Source organism: Rhinopithecus bieti, unplaced genomic scaffold (assembly GCF_001698545.2).
Source record: "Rhinopithecus bieti isolate Rb0 unplaced genomic scaffold, ASM169854v2 scaffold_7414, whole genome shotgun sequence".
NCBI classification, from domain to species: Eukaryota; Metazoa; Chordata; class Mammalia; order Primates; family Cercopithecidae; genus Rhinopithecus; species Rhinopithecus bieti.
In genome coordinates, this window is record NW_016806087.1 from 1,507,222 (window position 1) to 1,527,730 (window position 20,509).

A 20,509-nucleotide genomic window follows, 5' to 3' on the forward strand; every position below is an offset into this window, starting at 1 on the left:
TTTTTTTTTTTTTTTTTTTTTTTTTTTTTTTTTAGATGGAGTTGGCTCTTGTTGCCCAGGCCGGAGTGCAATGGTATGATCTTGGCCCACTGCAACCTCCACCTCCCGACTTCAAGCGATTCTCCTGCCTCAGCCTCTCCAGTAGCTGGGATTACAGGTGCCTGCCACCACATCTGGCTAATTTTTTATATTTTTAGTAGAGACAGGGTTTTGCCATTTTGGCCAGGCTGGTCTCGAACTCCTGACTTCAGGTGATCCACACACCTTGACCTCCCCAAATGCAGGGATTACAGGTGTGAGCCACCACTCCCGGCCTCTGTTTTCTTTCATGTCTTCATTATCTGTATAAGCAGTTAGCTAATGCAGGAAAGTAACATGGGTACTTGTTTGTTTCTTAGAATGCTACTGAATTCTTTCTAATTTCAAAGCACGTTCTGGTTCAGACAGAAAGCATGATGTTGGGATTGTCAGTGATACTCTTCTTCCTCCTGTTATGTTCTATTTACTTTGTCTTACTGAAATCACATGCATAGTGGGTTCACTGGATTTCTGTGTTCATCCTGAACACCATGAAAATGGTTAGCAACTCTCATTGCTCTAACCCCTCAAGGTCCCATATGTATTCTCCTAATTACCACTTGTGTATAATTTGAGAATCTATGATTCCTTTGGACTATAGACTTTTTTCTTTTTTCTAAACAAGTGTTTAACTTACTTTTCACTGCAAAGGCAATGCTCAGACTTGGCACTCTTTGTAGGCAGTGAGGGGCATAGGGCCCTCCTTGAAAAGAGTAAGTGTCATATTGCAAGGTATATAGTTCAGTTGAAATCATTATATGATTTCCAGTCTAGAGGATTTTTTCTTCTCTGTCAAGGAGAAAGAGAATGCTTATGTGGACAGGAGGGTTTAGGAAAATTTGTAGGTTAAAATATTCCCAGACATAGCCACTCAAGTGTTCCCATCACAGAACTCAGAATCCAGTATATTTTTTACTCTTCATTTGTACTAAGAGACCTGTCCAGGCTATGCAGTTGGTGTGCTTTGTAACTACATATTTGATACCTTTTAACTATATAATTGCTACCTTTATATTAAGGTCTTGATCAGGATTTCCAGCATATCAACTCTGAATCTATAGGAGTTAAGGTTATTTACAGTTGCTATGGAAGCACCCTGATTTTCAGAGTGCTTCTAGCTATCTAGGAAACAATCAACCAATCTTTGTATTATTTTTCTTTTATAAGTTCTCTAATCCTCTCAAAAAGAACTATCCTACTTTCCAATCCTCATAGTTATTGCTTCCATAATATTTATTCCATGGCTACTTGATTCCCCAAAACCTTCCCTTCCCTTTGTATCTCACTTGATTTAACCACTTGTGAAAGGTTAAGGTATTGCAATGCTACTGAGTGCCAGATTACCACTCCATTTACCAGAGTACTGGAATTTCTATTGCTTTTGCATGAGTAGAAAATATGCCCCCAACCTGAGATCTGCTTTCTAGAAAGACTTCATTGATTTAGCCCAGGCTTTCAGGAAAACAGAGCGGTTTTTTTGGCTTATAGATATATGTGATAAAGCCTTATTGAGAAATACATGCAGTGGGAGAGAAGAGAAAGAAAAAAGAAATAAAGTAGGTAAGGATGAAAAGCAAATACAATATAGTGCATCTTTGCACTGACCACTGTTTGACAGCAAGCCATCAAAGGGCATGCTCTCAACTCCTACTTAATTTTCCAGCTAGCTCATGTAAAGCCTGTAATTTGAAATATACCAACAGACAAAGGAAGGGAGTGGAAATTTGTGTGCTAGATTTTTTCTGTCTCTTATGATAAAATGTTTACCAAAAAAAGTCAACTCTGAGGTCTCTGTTCTATTCCATTGGTCCATATATCTGTTTGGTACCAGTATCATGTTGTGTTGGTTACTGTAGCCTTGTAGTATAATTTGAAGTCAGGTAGCGTGATGCCTCCAGCTTTGTTCTTTTTGCTTAGGATTGTCTTGGCTATATGGGTTCTCTTTTGGTTCCATGTGAATTTTAAAATAGTTTTTTTTTTCTAATTCTTTGAAGAATGTCAATGGCAGTTTAATGGAAATAGCATTGAATCTAAAAATTACTTTGGGCAGTATGGCCATTTTCACTATATTGATTCTCCCTATCCATGAGCATGAAATATTGTCCCATTTATGTGCATCCTCTCTTGCTCCAGGAAACAAGAGTCCTTCATGTCACTTGTATGCTGTATTGCTAGGTATTTTATTCTCTTTGTAGTAATTGTGAATGGAAGTTCATCCATGATTTGGCTCTCTGCTTGTTTGTTGTTGCTGTAGGAATGCCGGTGACTTTTGCACATTGTCATGGTATCCTGAGACTTTGCTGAAGTTGCTTATCAGCTTAAGAACTTTTTAGGCAGAGATAATAGGATTTTCTAAATATAGAATCATGTCATCTGGAAACAGACAATTTGACTTCCTCTCTTCCTATTAGAATTTGATTTACTTATTTATTTCTCTTGCCTAATTGCCATGGCAGAAACTTCCAATACTATGTTAAATAGGAGTGGTGAGAGAGGGCAATTATCTGATTTCAACAAACCTGACAGAGATAAGCAATGGGGAAAGGATTCCCTATTTAATAAATAGTGCTGGGAAAACTGGCTAGGCTTATGCAGAAAATTGAAACTGAATCCCTTCCTTACACCTTACACAAACATTAACCCAAGATGGGTTAAAGACTTAAATGTAAAACCCAAAACCATAAAAACCCTGGAAGAAAACCTAGGATATACCATTCAGGACACAGGCATTGGGAAAGACTTCATGACTAGAACACCAAAAGCAATTGCAACAAAAGCGAAAATTGACAAATGGGATCTAATTAAACTAAGGAGCTTCTGCACAGCAAAGGAAACTAGAATCAGAGTAAACAGGCAAGCTACAGAACTGGAGAAAATTTTTGCAATCTATCCATCTGACAAAGGTTTAACATCCAGAATCTACCAAGAACTTAAACAAATTTACAAGAAAAAAACAAACAACCCCATCAAAAAGTGGGCAAATTATAGGAACAGACACTTCTCAAAAGAAGACATTTATGCAGCCAACAAACATATGAAAAAAAGCTCATCACTGATCATTAGAGAAATGCAAATCAAAACTACAATGAGATACCATCTCACACCAGTCAGAATGGCAGTTATTAAAAAGTCAAGAAACAGTAGATGCTGGTGAGGCTATGGAGAAATAAAACACTTTTACACTGTTAGTGGGAATGCAAGTTAGTTCAACCATTGTGAAAGACAGTGTGGTGATTCCTCAAGGATCTAGAACAAGAAAAACATTTGACCTACCTATCCCGTTACTAGGTGTATACTCAAAGGAATATAAGTCATTCTACTATAAAAACACATGCACATGTATGTTTATTGCAGCACTATTTACAATAGCAAAGACTTGGAACCAACTCAAATGTTCATCAATGATAGACTAGATAAAGAAAATGTGGTACATATACACCATGGAATACTATGCAGGCATAAAAAAGAATGAGATCATGTCCTTTGTAGGAACATGGATGAAGCAGGAAGTCATCATCCTTAGCAAACTAACATAGCAACAAAAAACCAAATACCACATATTCTCACTCATAAGTGGGAGATGAACGATGAGAACACATAGACACGGAGTGGGAAGAACACACACTGGAGCCTGTTGGGGGGTGGGAGCCAAAGCAAGGGAGAGCATTAAGACAAATACCTAATGCATGCAGGGCTTAAAAGTCTATATGATGGGTTGATAAGTGCAACAAACCACCATGGCACATATATGCCTATGTAACAAACCTGCACGTTGTGTACCACATATATCCCAGAACTTACGGCTAAAAAAAAAAAAAAAAAAAAAAAAGTCAAATCCCCATGTACTTCAAGGTTTTGTCAACTGGGCTTTTCATCAGCTGCTTAGAAATCTATAACACGTGCCTTTAGGTGTGGCATTTCACTTGAATCCAGAAGTCAGGAAAAGCCAGAAACTATTAGTATGCTGATGGTCCACCTTAGGCACTAAGCAACATGGCTATAATGAATCTCTCACATTAAAAGCAGTTGAAATGATGGAGCAATTAGTCAAGGGTCTCAGAGACACTATGGCCAAGTGAATCTGATTGTTTAGAGTAGGTTGAATTAAATGACCTGCCAAAGAAAGGTTTCAAATAGAGGACAAAGAATATACTGAGATAAATAAAATAATATTGGAAACATGAAATGACAGCAGGCAGTTATTAAAATGACCTCATGGGAGATACTGATTTGAAGAAGTATGAATGCTGAATTTAAAAAATGGATGACACACCTCATAAGACACACCTTATAAGAAACACTGAAGAGAGTTTTTCAGTATGAAAGATAAGTACACTAGTGTAGAAAAAGAAAACATTTGAAGGTATAAAACCACTAGTAAAAGTGAGTAGACAAACAGAATATTCTAATAATGTAATTGTATATAATCCACTCATATCTATAACATTAAGAGAAAAAGTCAAATCTATTTAAAAAATAACAACCATAGCAACTTGTTAAGACAGACAAAATTTAAAGATGAAAATTGAGACTACAAAAGTCAAAATAGGGGGATGGAGTTTAAGTGTAGAACATTTTCTAGTTTTTCCTTTGTTTATTTTATTTGTGGTCATAGATAAGGAAAGTGCCACACACTTGTAAACCATCTGTTTAAAATGAGTTGTTATATCTATAAGATTTTTTGTAAGTCTCATGGCAATCACAAAGCAAAACATATAATAGATACACTAAAATAAAAGCAACAAAATAAAACATACTACCAGAGAAAATCCCTTAACAAAAAAGACAACAGTAAGAAAGAGAAGAACTGCAAAACAAGCAAAAAACAACTAACAGAATGATAGTATGTCCTTATCTATAATAATAACATTAAATGTAAATTGACTAAATTCTCCAATTCAGAGACATAGATTAGCTGAATGGATATTTTTATAAAGATCTGACTATATGCTGCTTACAAGGCACTCACTTCACCTATAACAACACACATACTCTGAAAGTGAAGAGATGAATGAAATCTTCTGTGCAAATAGCTAAAAAAGAGTGGGAGTAGCCATATGTATATTAGGTGTACTAGTCCATTTTCACACTGCTATAAAGAACTACCTGAACCTGGGTATTTTATTTTTAAAAAAGGTTTAATTGACTCACAATTCCATAGACTTAAAAGGAATCATGACTGGAAGGCCTCAGGAAACTTACAATCATGACAGAAGGTGAAGGGGAAGTAAGCATGTGTAATGATAGTGAAGCAGGAGAGAGACATAGCAAAAAGGAAAGTGCCACACACTTGTAAACTATCAGATATCATGAGAACTCATTATCATAATAACAAGGGGGAAATCCACCACCGTGATCAAAACATTTCCCACCAGGCCCCTCCTCCAATTCAAAATGAGATTTGGGTGGGGACACAAATTCAAACCATATCATTCCACCCTGACCCCTCACAAACCTCATGTCCTTCTCACATTGCAAAATACAATGATCCCTCCTCAACAGTCTCTTAGTCTTAATCATTTCAGCATTAACTCAAAAGTCCAAGTCCAATGTTTCATATGAGACAAGACAATTTGCTTCTGCCTATGACCTGGTAAAATAAAAAAAAAAAAACAAGTTAGTTACTTAAAGATACAATGGGAGTTCAGGCATTGGGTAAATACTCTCATTACAAAAGGAAGATGTCAACCAAAACAAATGGGCTACAGTCCAGGCCTCATGCAACTCCAAAAACCCAGCAGGGCAGTCATTAAATCTTAAATCTCCAAAATAATCTTCTTTGACTCCATGTTTCACATCTAGGGCACATTGAATGCAGGGGCTCAACTCCCATGGCTGCTCTCAAGGGCTGGCATTGAATGCCTGCAGCTTTTCCAGGTGCACAATGCAAGCTGTCAGTGGATCTAGCACTCTGGTGGACGTTGGCACTCTTCTCACAGCTCCACTAGGCAGTGGTCCAGTGGGGACTCTGTGTGGGGGCTCCGACCCCATCTTTTTCCTCTCTACTGCCCTATTAGAGGTTCTCCATGAGAGCTCTCCCCCTGAAGCCGACTTCTGCCTGGACATCCAGACATTTCCACACATCCTCTGAAATCTAGGCAGAGACTCCCAATCTTTTGCCTTCTGCACACCTGCAGGCCCAACACCATATGGAAGTAACCAAGGTGTGGGGCTTGTATCCTCTGAAACAACAGCCCAAGCTACACCTTGGCCACATCTAATCACTGCTGGAAATGGAGCAGCTGGGATGCAGGGCACCATGTCCTGAGGCTGCACAGAGCAGCTGGGCCCTAGATCTGGCCCACAAAACTATTTTTCTCCCCTAGGCTTTCAGATCTGTGATGGGAGGGGCCTCCATGAAGATCTCTAAAATGCCATGAAGATATTTTCCCCATTGCTTTGGCTATTAACATTCAGCTTCTCATTACTTATGCAAACATCTGCATAAGTCTTGAATTTCTCCTCAGAAAATGGATGGTTGGGCTGCATATATTTCAAACTTTTATGCTCTGCTTCCCTTTTAAATATATGTTCCAATTTCAGGACATCTCTTTCTTCACACATATGAGCATACACTTTTAGAAACAGCCAGATCATGTCTTGAATGCTTTGCTGCTTAGAAATTTATTCCACCAGATACCCTAAATTATCTCTCTCAAGTTCAAAGTTCCACAGATTTTTATGGCAGTGGCAAAATACCCCCAGTCTCTTTGCTAAAGCATAGCAAGAGTCCCCTTTGCTCTTGTTCCCAACAAATACTTCATCTCCATCTGAGACCAGCTCAGCCTGGACTTTTTGGTCAAAACCATTCAACAAGTCTCTAGGAAGCTCCAAATAGTTTCAACACCTGCCTGTTACCCAGTTCCAAAATCACTTCCACATTTTCAGGTATCTTTATAGCAATGCCCCAATCCCGGTACCAATTCTCTACATTAGTCCATTTTCACACTGCCATAAATACATACCCAAGACTGAGTAATTTATGAAGAAAGAGGTTTAATTCACTCACAGGTATACAGGCTTAACAGGAAGCGTGATTGGGAGGCCTCAGGAAACTTACAATCATGGAGGAAGGCAAAGGGGAAGCAAGCACTTCTTACCATGACAGAGCACGATAGAGAGAGAGAGCAAAAGAGGAAGTGCCACACACTTTTAAACCATCAGAGCTCATGAGAACTCACTCTCCATCTGAGAACAGCAAGGAAGAAATCCACCCCCGTGATCCAATCACTTCCTACCAGGCCCTTCCTTCAGTTCAACATGAGATTTGAGCAGGGACATAAATCCAAATCATATTGTCAGGTAAAATAGATTCAAGTCAAAGACAATGAAAAGAGACAAAGAGGGTTACCGAAATAATGGTAAATGGGTCAATTCAGCAAGATAATATAACAAGTATAAATTTATATGCACTCAACAGCAGAGTACCCAAATAATTAAAACAAACATTACTAGATCTAAAGGAAGGAAACGTCTGCAATACAGTAATAGTAGGTGAATTCAACACCCCACAGTCAGTAATAGATTACAGAAATTCAGCAAAGAAGCACTGGAGTTAAACTATACACTAAAGCAAATGAACTCATCATTTATGAAACATTTCAACCAACTGCTTCAGAATTGACATTCTTCTCATTAGCATAGGAAATAGCCTTCAGAATAAACCATATGTTAAGTCACAAAACAAGTTTCAACAAGTTTAACAATATCAAAATTAAATCAAACATCTTTTCAGACCGAAATGTAATAACACTAGAAATCAATAACAAGAGGAACTTTGGAAACTATAGAAACACATGGAATTTGAAGAAAAAAAAAAAAAATTCCCCTGAACAACTATTGGGTCAATTAAGAAGTTAAAAAGAAAATTAAAAAAAAATTTTGAAACAAATGAAAATGGAAACCCAACATACAAAATCTATAAGATACAGAAAAAGCAGTAATAAGAGGGAAGTTTATAGCAATAAATGTCTACATCAAAAAGGTTAAAAGCCTGCAAATAAACAACCTAATGATGCACCTCAAAGAACTAGAACAGCAAAGACAAACCAACTCAACATTAGTGGAATAAAGTAAATAACAAAAGTCAGAGCAGAAATAATTTAACTTGAAAATTAAAAGTCCAAAGATTGACAAAACAAAAGTTATGGTTTTGGAATAAACAAAACTGACAAACTACTAGTGACACTAGTAACCAAAAAGAGAAGACCCCAGTAAATAAAACCAGAAATAAAAAAAGAGACATAACAACTGATATGACAGACATACAAATGCTCATTAGAGTCCGTTATGAACAGCTGTACACCAACAATTTGGAAAACTGAACAAAAATTTCTAGATATATGCTATCTACAAAGATTGCAGCATGAAGAAATAGAAAACCTCTGCAGACCAATAATGACTACCCAAATCAAAGTAGTAATAAAAAGTCTCACATGAAGAAAGCTCCAATGAAATTTGGTGGCTTTACTCCTGAATTCTACCAAACATTTAATGAAGAAGTAATACAAATTCTGTTAAAACTAAAAAAATTTAAATGGGGTGGATACCTTCAAATTCATACTAGGAGCCCAGCATTACCCTGATATCGAAAGTAGTCAAGGATGCAACAAAAGTAGAAAACCGTAGACCAATATCCCTGATGTATACACATACAAAATTCTTCAACAACATACTATCAAACTGAACACAACACATTAAAAATGTGGGATTTCTCTCAGTGATGCAAGGTGGTTCACCATATGCAAATTAATACATACGACACAGCACATTAACAGAATCCAGAACAAAAACCATAGATAGTTTCAATAGATGTCAAAAAAGCATTTGATAAATTTAACATATCTTTATGATAAAAACTCTTAATCTGAGTATAGAAGGAACACACCTGAAAACAATAAAAGGCCATATATAACAAACATATAACTACCTCATACCGATTGGGGAAAAGTGGAAAGTCTTTCCTCTAAGATCTAGAACAAGACAGTGATATTCACCTTTTGTAACTTTAATTAAATACAGCACTGGAAGTCTTTGCTAAAACAATTAGGCAAGAGAAAAAATACAAAACCATAAAAAATTGGAAAGAAATAAGTCCAAATATGTTTGTTTGCAGATGATGTGATCTTATATTTAGAAAAACCTGAAGATCCTAGCAAAAAAGAATTAATGAATTCAGCAAAGTTGTTACATACAAATTCAGCAGCACCTTCATATGCTAACAGTGAATAATCTCAAAAAGAAATCCCTATAGTTGGATGGTTTTGTCCCCAAACTTCATGTTGAAATTAGATCCCCTATGTTGCAGGTGGAGTCCAATATGAAGAGTTTGGGTCATGAGGGCTGATTCCTCATGTGTCTTGGTGCTGTCTTCATGGTAATGAATAAGTCTTGCTCTATTATTTCCCATGAAAGCTGGTTGTTAAAAACAACCCGACATTTCCTCCCTCTCTCTCACTTCCATGCTTACCATGTGATCTCTGTATACCAGTTCTCCTTCACCTTCCACCATGAATAAAAGAAGCTGGAAGCCCTCACCAGAAGCTATGTTGGCACAATAGTTTTTATTCGGCCTGTAGAACTCTGAGTCAAATAAAACTTTTTTTTTTTTTTTTTTTTTTTTTTTTTTAAAAAGTTTTTTTTATTTTTTTTTTTTTTTTTTTTTTTTTTTTTTTTTTTTTTTTTTTTTTTTTTTTTTTTGTAAGCTTCTTAGCCTCAGACATTTCTTTATAGCAACACAAATGAACTATGACAGAAAATTGGTAACAAAGAGTACAGCATTGCTATAAAGATACCTGAAAATGTGGAAGTAGCTTTGAAACTGAGTTAATGGGTAGAGGTTAGAAAAGTTTTCAGGACTCAGAAGAGCAGAGAAAGTATGGAAATTCTTAAAGACTGGTTAGGTGATTGTGATTAAAAAATGCAGATAGCATGTAGACAGTGAAGGCCTTGCTGATGAGGTCACAGATTGAAATGAGGAATTTATTGGAAACCGGAGCCAAGGTCACCCATATTTTTCCATAGCAAAGAACTTGGATGCATCGTGTTCATGCTCTGGGGCTTTGTGGAGGGGTAAATGTATGACCCAGGGTATCTGTCAGAAGAAGTTTCAAAGCAGCAAAACCTTCAAGAAGTGGTTTTCCTGTTTTTAACAGCTTATGATCAGATAAAATAGGAAAGCAAAATCCTAAAAGTGAAATTTATTATTAAAAAGGAAATAAAGTGTAAAATATCAGAAAATTTGCAGCCTGGACATGTGGTAGGAAAGGAAAAAGCATTTTCAGGAAAGAAGTCCAAGGGTGCTGCACAGCAATTACTTGCTAGAGAGATTAGCACAACTAAAAGGGAATCAGGTGCTAACAGTCAAGAAAATGGGGAGAAAGTCCCCCAGGATATTTCAGAAATCTCCTAGACTACTTCCCGCATCACAGTCCCAGAGGTCTAGGAAGACAACATAATTTGGGGGGCCAGGTTGAGGTACCACTGACTGGTGCTATTTCAAGACAGTGCCCCATGTATCCTAGACATTCTGGCTCCAGCCACAGCTCACAGGGTGCCAGCTACTGTTTGGGCTGCCATTTCAGAAAGCATAAGCCATAAGCCTTTGAAACTTCCATTTGGTGTAAAAATACAAAAATTAGCCAGGCGTGGTGACATGTCCCTGTAATCCTAGCTACTCAGGAGGTTGAGGCAGGAGAATCACTTGAACCTGGGAGGCACAGATTGAACCTGGGAGGCAGTGAGTCAAGATTGTGCCACTGCACTCCAGCCTGGGTGACAGAGCAAGACTTTGTCTCTAAAGAAACAAACAAACAAAAACATGCAAATGCAGTTGATATAAGGATCAGTTTTTAAGGGCATGATATTAATTTTAAAACATCAATATTGATCACCAGAGAAAGTATAACATTTATGAAATTTGTATTTAGCCATCATAAAATTGAGTCAGTTACTTTGTTTTCAAAGCAATATATTTTCACTGGAAAAAACTGAGCCCACCATTCAACCACTGGGCATATGTTGATTTAGGCATATAGTCTCTGACTTATATAAAACTAAATATAATACAAACCAGAAGCCCAAAACCCCCAAATTATAAATAGCACTTTATGCACAGATGGAATAAAGAAGTCCCAAGATTTTCTAAATTCTTCACTTGATCTTAGCCAAAAGGCCGAGAAGCAATACGATTTTCTAAATTCTTAAACTGATTTTGTCTTGAACCTTCCATCAAGATCTGAGGAAAGATAAGGTTAATCGTAAACAAACAAAAAGTAAACCCAATCTAAGATAACAATATAACAAGAATTATTCAATACTGGAAAAAAATAAATAATGGATACCATATAAGGAAAATGCTCAACTTCATTAAAAATTTAAAAATAACAAAAGTCAAATTTAAAGTACTATATGTATATATGTGTGTGTGTGTATATATATAGTTGAAGTGCTATATACATAGCACTTTAAAGTCTAATAAATACCCTCTTTAACCTACAAATTAGCCATCAGAGCAAGAGAAGGCTGAGATGATCACTTTGATACACTGCTTACAAGAGTGTAAATTTGTGTAATCTTTGAATAGCAGTTTTACAGTCAAAGACCTCAAAATGCTTCATTACCTCTGCCCTAGTAACTTTTACATCCAACATGAGAAAATAATTCAAGTGAAACATAATGAATAACAGCATTATGTTGTTGCTTGTAATAGTAAAAACAATGAAAGTATCCAACAAGAACAGAATGCTTACTTTAATTGTTGTACTTGCATTATGAATTTTAATCAACCATTAAAATTATGTTTATTCAGGGGTAGTTAGAATATGAGAAAGTACTTATGATGAAATCAATAATACAGATAAAATTATATAAAACTATGATCCCAGCTATAAGCAAATATCTCCCCTAACTTCTGGCAGAAACAATACAGAACATTTCTAAAGGAAGATATTCCCAATTCAGACCCATTGGCTCGCCCGTTGATTAATTCAATGAAATATGAACTAAAATAACTGAAAATGCAGGAGACAACCAGTTACTCTCTGTCGGAGTCAGAAACAGCTACAGATTTTGATTTTTAAGAACTGATGTATATAAAGGGTAGAAATTAGTATCTTTGAAGAAACAATAGAGGAAAGAAATGATGGCTAACAGGGAAGTATCCATTGAAAATAATTACTTTAATTTGAAAACACAAGCTGTAGGGTCCCCTAGTCCTTCCCACTTTCTTTCTGTGTCCTAAGAAACACAGAATGCCTTAAGCACTGTGTGACCCCACCAGCTGCCCCTTTTTCCTGTCAGGCTTGAACCCAAGCTGGGTCCTTGAACATTTCCAGAAAGTGATAAAGATATTTAGGATGTTGATCAAAACACTTAAAGAAACCGGCCTGTGCGCTGAGCCAAGTTCTTTAAGCTTGTGTATAAACTTCATACCCTGACGCCATTGCTGCAGACATACTGAAGAAGAGCATCCCTTTCTCTCTGTCTCCCTGAGGATATGCTGCAGTACTTTGTGAGCTCGTCTAATACCTGCTTTGCATTGGTCACCCTGCAGTTTACTCTTCTTTCTTTGGAATCCCAAAGAACTCCCTTGTGAGAACTTCATTGCTGCAGCATTTGGAGCAACTCAGTTGGGGGTCAGCTAAAATAAGACAGAACCAAATAGAATCTCTATAATAAAAATATGTATGATATACACAAAGACAATAGTATATAATACACAATAGAACTGAATGAACATTTAAATATTTCTAAAGATTGATAAACTAAGTGACAGAGCTGAATGGTAGGTGCCATTTTTTTCTCAGGGTAAAACTTTAATTCTAACAATCTACATTCTTTATACAGTAAGTCCTCATTTAATGTTGATAGGTTTATGAAAACTTGAAGGGCATATGAAAAGCCTGACAGGCTAATTAGTATAACAAGAGTTATGTTCCTATGGCATATTTATGGTCACAAAAACATCACCAACTTGTAAATAATGACCAAATCACTTCTAATATTAAACCTCAAAATAAATGTGAGCTATACATGTATTTAAGAAAGATGAATAAAAGTATCAGTATAAAAGCACATAAGTGTTTATTCCAGTTCAGGGTTGCAGGTGGCCTGAGCTTCTCCCTGCAGCTTAGGACACCAGATAGGAAGCAACCATCCCTAGACAGGTAGTATCACCAGGTGCACTCACAGACACCCCCACACTCACTCCGAATGGGACCATTAGATCCTCCAGTGAACTGAATGTGCATAACTTTGGAATGTTGGGGAAACCTGGGTACCCAGAAAAAAGCCCATCCAGACATGGGGGAAAACTTGCAGACTCCACCCAGACAGTGAACCCTAGTGGGAATATATATACACGCACACATACACACACACACACACACACACACACACACACACACACACACACACACATATACTTTTTTTTCTCATCAATGTTATAAGGAAACAATGTTGAATGAAATGACTGTTATTCAAAGACCTGCTGTACCTGAATCTGCAAACAGAGAATTGAATTTTGCAAACATTCAATCAAGCAGGATTGACTATATTTGGAATCAACTGAATATATTCTGAAATACTCCTTTCTTTGTTCCTGATGATCTTATTTCAGAACTTCTCCTACTCACGTGCTGTGGGCAGAACTGATATGATATGATAGCTGTTCTATTTATATTGGTGATCTACACTAACATAGTCTCATTGCTTGGGACCTTGTTTTGAGCCATCATAAATGTCCAAATTGATTCCGTCAAAGTATGCCTTTAGAGGACTTCATTGTGACCGCTACATAGAATGTGAAAATTCACAAATATTATCCTTGTAAACCCCTAACACTATGGGATTGGAATATATGTAACAGGTCTGTAGTGTAAGCAGCCACCTTAAACCCAGCTAGTTTTGGTTGTTGTTTAGAAATGTAGATCTGCAAAAGACATAACAAGTACTTCTTCAGTTTTTTTTTTTTTTACTTGTTCAATAGAATCATTGAATGAAATATTCAAATGATTTAGAATAGACTTGACAAATGGTGTTAACCTTTCAAAAATATTTTTTGAACTAATGAATAGCATCTTCTGAGCCTAAAGACAGCATTAATTCAGACTTTGGTAATGAAAAAATATATATAATAGAAGAAAATGTCGACATTTACTGAGTGTATCCTGTGTGCCAAGAACTGTGACATTTGTTCTACAAAGGTTGTTTCATTTTAACTTCACAATGACCTTAAAGCTAATATTATTGAATCAATAAGAAAATCAAGTCTTAGAGGCTAATAATGTAATAAGTCACAAAAAGAACTGGAGTTCATGACTTCAATACAGGATTATGAGATGTTACAGTTTATGTCTCTTCTTATACAATACACGTACCTACAATTTTAATATAATTCATAAGCCCTTTATAATCATCTTTTTAAAAACTTAACAATATAGTATATTTCATTTTTTCCTTATCTTTCTGTGTTTTATGATCAAATTGAATTTGCTTTTATATTTCATTTGTTTTATTTTTACAATTTTACAATTAAATTATTCTAAATTTTCCAAAGAAGAGACTATTGCAAAGGCATACGAAACCTTCAGATACTAGAAAAAGGGGAAATACGTCCCAACTAAGCTGAAGACTTTGGTGTAGTAGTTACGCCAAATCAGTGATTACAATAAGATAAAGTAGTACATCAATCCAAGCATATACATAGACAATTCTAAAACAAAAATATAATACTGTATATATATTAAAAAATCATGTTGAATTTATCTGAGAAATTCAAGGATGATTTTACACGAGCAAAACTAAAACTGAAACCTGTATAATTGTCTACATAAATGCACAACGATTTAGTAAATGTCAACTTTAATTTGGGACAAAATTCAAGAAAATCTAGGCAAATCATGAAGTCTTCTTAATCTGATAAAAATGATACTTAGAAAATCAAATTTGAGTAAGCATTATTCTAAATAGAAAATAACACAATATTACATTTAAAACAGGAACTAATCAAGATGCCCCAAATCTACTTTCATTCCATATTATACAGGATATTTTGGTCATTAAATTAAGGCAAAAATTAATTCAAAGAATAACTTTATTAAAAGAATAAATAAAATTATTACCTACAATGTGATTTTAAAATACCAGTGTTTTGAACAAGAAATTCTATTGCTGGGATTATTTTCTCTAGGTGCTCTTGAATATCTGCAACTAAATATCTGATCAAAGATTATCATTTTAGCATTGCTCATGGTAGTGAAAAGTGAGAAAATGTATTAATAAATTATAATTAATAGAGAATTTGGAAAGTAATACTGTTTTATATTGAATCAGAAAAACAAATGAAAGGATTAAATGAGCAGGTTGCTTACAAATTAATTCACACAGTATCATCTATCAAATGCATTCATGTGTGTTTGTGTGTGCACAGATGTGAATGCATAAGATGGGGAATAGTTAAATACACTGAACAATGTTAGCAGCAATTTTAACAATAGGTAGCTCCAAATATAGTAACACAAAATGTCTCCAAGATATTAAGTCGGGAAGAAAACATAATAAGCTTATGAAGCATGGACACAGTTACATAAGAATGTTAACTAAAAATTGTCGATATTCAGATATGCTTATATGAATTTTTATGCACAGGAAAATACTGCATCATCAGCAGTGTTTATTGCTAAAAGGATAAGGAGTTGAGAGAGAATGATATGTTTCAGTAACTCTTTCCAGTATCAAAATTTTATTATTTAGTTTTTTATGAGTATTAAGGAAATTTTAAAACTAATTAAAATAAAATGTGCTATATTATCTCTTACAGAATAAAATAACATATAGGAAAAAAGCTAGATTTTACTGTTTTCTGCTTGAAAGTATATAATTTCAAGAAGTCTTTGTTTTTCCACGAATCCAAATGCTTCCTTTTTTTAAATATACCACAAAATTATTTTAACCTGTTTCCTCCAGAATTTGGCACTTCCAGTTGGCATTAATCTCCTCTGTGTATGTCCTTCTTCAGCTTGAGAGGCTCCAAGGAGACGGAGAGAAAAGACTAACAGGCCGGGCGCGGTGGCTCAAGCCTGTAATCCCAGCACTTTGGGAGGCCGAGACGGGCGGATCACGAGGTCAGGAGATCGAGACCATCCTGGCTAACACGGTGAAACCCCGTCTCTACTAAAAAATACAAAAAACTAGCCGGGGAGGTGGCGGGCGCCTGTAGTCCCAGCTACTCGGGAGGCTGAGGCAGGAGAATGGCGTGAACCCGGGAGGCGGAGCTTGCAGTGAGCTGAGATCCAGCCACTGCACTCCAGCCTGGGTGGCAGAGCGAGACTCCATCTCAAAAAAAAAAAAAAAAAAACTAACAGGCAGCTCAAGGCTTGTGCAGAGTTTGAGATTTTACATTTCTGGAAGCCATGACATCCCTGGGTCACAAATAAAGGACTCTTACTCACAGCAATAGCAGTAGCATGTGAGTTAGCTTCTGCTTGTACCATTTCACCGTGTCCAACTTCTTTTTTTTTTTTTTTGAGACGGAGTTTTGCTCTTGTGGCCCAGGCTGGAGTGCAATGGCATGATCTCAGGTCATCGCAATCTCCGCCTCCCGGGTTCAAGCGACTCTCTTGCCTCAGCCTCCCGAGTAGCTGGGATTACAGGCATGTGCCACCACACCCGGGTAATTTTGTATTTTTAGTAGAGACGGGGTTTCTCCATGTTGGTCAGGCTGGTGTTTTAACTCCCGACCTCAGGTGATCCATCCGCCTCAGTCCCTAAAAGTGCTGGAATTACAGGCATGAGCCACTGCGCCCAGCAGGCTGTGTCCGACTTCCTACTGGGAAATGCAAACAGAGTCAAATGACATCTGAACATACAGTGAATTGCATTACAGGAGAGGAACTCTGAGCTCAGAATATAAATATGTTATAAAAGGTCAGTAAGCAAGCCTGAACATTGCTCCAGAGAGAAACACTATTTCTATCTGCCAAACTTATTACAAAATAAATAAATAAATAAATAAATAAATAAATAAATAAATAAAGCTTGAAAAGATAGTCCAGAACTGAAAAACAAAATGAAACAAAACGGAGCGCTTTAGGCCGGCCGGCGGAGCTGGGAAGTGGAGTCGTTGCTGTTGCTGTGTGTGAGCCTGTGGCGCGGCTCTGTGGGCCGGAACCTTAAAGATAGCCACAATGGCTGAAAATGGTGATAATGAAAAGATGGCTGCCCTGGAGGCCAAAATCTGTCATCAAATTGAGGTTGAACCGTCTAACAACAGACTTTAATGTAATTGTGGAAGCACTGAGCAAATCCAAGGCAGAACTCATGGAAATCAGTGAAGATAAAACTAAAATCAGAAGGTCTCCAAGCAAACCCCTACCTGAAGTGACTGATGAGTATAAAAATGATGTAAAAAACAGATCTGTTTATATTAAAGGCTTCCCAACTGATGCAACTCTTGATGACATAAAAGAATGGTTAGAAGATAAAGGTCAAGTACTAAACATTCAGATGAGAAGAACATTGCATAAAGCATTTAAGGGATCAATTTTTGTTGTGTTTGATAGTATTGAATCTGCTAAGAAGTTTGTAGAGACCCCTGACCAGAAGTACAAAGAAACAGACCTGCTAATACTTTTCAAGGATGATTACTTTGCCAAAAAAAATGAAGAAAGAAAACAAAACAAAGTGGAAGCTAAATTAAGAGCTAAACAAGAGCAAGAAGCAAAACAAAAGTTAGAAAAAGATGCTGAAATGAAATCTCTAGAAGAAAAGATTGGATGCTTGCTGAAATTTTCAGGTGATTTAGATGATCAGACCTGTAGAGAAGATTTACACATACTTTTCTCAAATCATGGTGAAATAAAATGGATAGACTTCGTCAGAGGAGCAAAAGAGGGGATAATTCTATTTAAAGAAAAAGCCAAGGAAGCTTTGGGTAAAGCCAAAGATGCAAATAATGGTAACCTACAATTAAGGAACAAAGAAGTGACTTGGGAAGTACTAGAAGGAGAGGTGGAAAAAGAAGCACTGAAAAAAAATAATAGAAGACCAACAAGAATCCCTAAACAAATGGAAGTCAAAAGGTCGTAGATTTAAAGGAAAAGGAAAGGGTAATAAAGCTGCCCAGGCTGGGTTTGTTAAAGGAAAAGTACAGTTTCAGGGCAAGAAAACGAAATTTGCTAGTGATGATGAACATGATGAAAATGGTGCAACTGGACCTGTGAAAAGAGCAAGAGAAGAAACAGACAAAGAAGAACCTGCATCCAAACAACAGAAAACAGAAAATGGTGCTGGAGACCAGTAGTTTAGTAAACCAATTTTTTATTCATTTTAAATAGGTTTTAAACTACTTTTGTTTGCAAGGGCTTTTAAAAGGAAAACCGAATTAGGTCCACTTCAATGTCCACCTGTGAGAAAGGAAAATTTTTTGTTGTTGTTTAACTTGTCTTTTTGTTACGCAAATGTATAGTTCTGTTTGTGTTATTTCAGACGATTCAAATATCAAAAGGAAGATTCTTCCATTAAATTGCCTTTGTAATATGAGAATGTATTAGTACAAACTAATAAAATATATACTGTATGAAAAGAGAAAAAAAAAATGAAACAAAACAACAGTCCTTGCCTGTGCTTGCAAGACAAACGTGCCTAAATGCAAAATGTCAAAAGACATATAAAGGTTGTTTGGATAAGTCACTATCGAACACTGTTGCAAGGGTCTTTCATATAACTAATCTGTAGAGTCATATTTATCATAAATAAATGCCTTATACTATTTAATTGGATGATCTTTGATAGTATGTTAATAGATGTTTAAGAATATGTAGAGCAGAAACCTAATTATGTAAAGTCTTAGTGATAGGGAAGAAAAAAGTATTAAAATTTAAGATGAGGGATGATCTACTTCTAGTGGAAATTGTCAAATAAAAATTATTGTAAGACAATATTCCAAAATAGAAATAGAAAGATATTTGGGGAAAGTAGGTTACATTCGCCTGCATATTGTGAGACTACATTAAGAAATTAAGTTGAAAAGTGTTTAGTAAAATTAAACTAAAGATATTTTAACTCGTTTTCCTTTGTCCTTGGAAATTCAGTTGATTTCAAGCATGTACTAAAGGAGAGAGGTATTTTTTTTCCATGGAGAAACCCAGAAGACACCAACTTGACCAAGTGATCAAGGTTAAGGTCAATGCATCATTGCTTATTGACATCGAGTAACTCCTATTGGACACACTAAGAAAGGCACATCACTTCTGTGTTCCTGCCAAAAAGGCATATGCTTAATCTAACGATGAAAATGCATCAGACAAATCTAAATTGTACAAAACAACAGACTAGTTTTCTCCAAAAGTGTGAAGGTCGTGAAAGGCAGGGAAAGATTCAGAAACTGTCACAAGTTGGAGAAAACGAGGTGGAAGCAATAATATGGAATGCTGGATTGGATCCTGAAAGAGAAAAATGTATTACTATATGCGTTAGTGAATACTGAATAAAGAATGCATTTTAGTTACTAATATGCACTCATATTTAATTCTTAGTTCTGTTAATTGTATTGTGGCTAAATAAATGTCAACATTACAGGAAGTGGGTGAGAAGCATATAGGGACGCTCCTTACTCTTTTTTTATGGTTTTTGTTTTCCTTTCTTCTGTAAGTCTAAAAAAATTAAGTATATGAAACCAGAACAAAATATGAAAATAAACCATTTTTTACATATATACCAGTCTTATGTATCCTGAGGTATTATAGTAGATTATTAATTTAATGGATGCCCCCAATGAGTCATACCTTCCTGTATCTATACTTTTACACATTGACTAAGGTTTTGGCCATGTGATTTGGCTTGGCCAATGACAAAAAAAAAAAAAAAAAAAAAATGAGGCAAGTAGAAAATTAATGAGCAACTAAGCATCAGGATTTGCTTCTAGAATGCTGTTACTGCTATATTCTCCTACAGGCTAACCTGCTGGCTGGGCCAATAAAAGAAGAATAAGTCATCCAAACAGCAGCCACAACTAACCACCAGAAATGTGAGTGAGACTTTTGTGGGTCATCCAGCCCCAGTTAAGCTACCAGATACCTAAAACTATAAGCAAGACGAAAGACAAGACCAGCAGAAATACCAGCCAGATGATCCACCAACATTGCAAACGTGTGAGCAAATAACTCATTGTTTTAAACTGTAGATATAGATGTTATTTCTTGTGGAAACTACTCAACTGTGTACCTACTTTGGTGTTTCTCTATGCTGAATAAAGTGAATGTAACAAGCAATATTTTCTCTTTAAACAGATATGCATCAGTTGTAGTCTAACATAATTAATGTCATAATAATAGCCATGGCCTCTTACATAGCTTGTATGCACAAGGAGTTTCTGTTCTCTACTTCTATCAAAAAGAAGGTGAGTAGTATCACTAAGCAATGGATTACTTCT

General features: G+C 36.1%; 1 protein-coding gene across 1 annotated transcript; it reads left to right on the top strand.

Moving 5' to 3' along the window:
* Positions 1-17,164: 17,164 nt before the first annotated feature.
* LOC108531288 (lupus La protein-like) lies at positions 17,165-18,651 on the top strand. The gene is given in 3 exon segments (XM_017874646.1): positions 17,165-17,330; positions 17,614-18,105; positions 18,107-18,651. Coding segments are annotated over 3 exon segments (831 nt in total). The 5' UTR covers positions 17,165-17,264; the 3' UTR covers positions 18,380-18,651.
* The last annotated feature ends 1,858 nt before the right edge of the window (positions 18,652-20,509 follow it).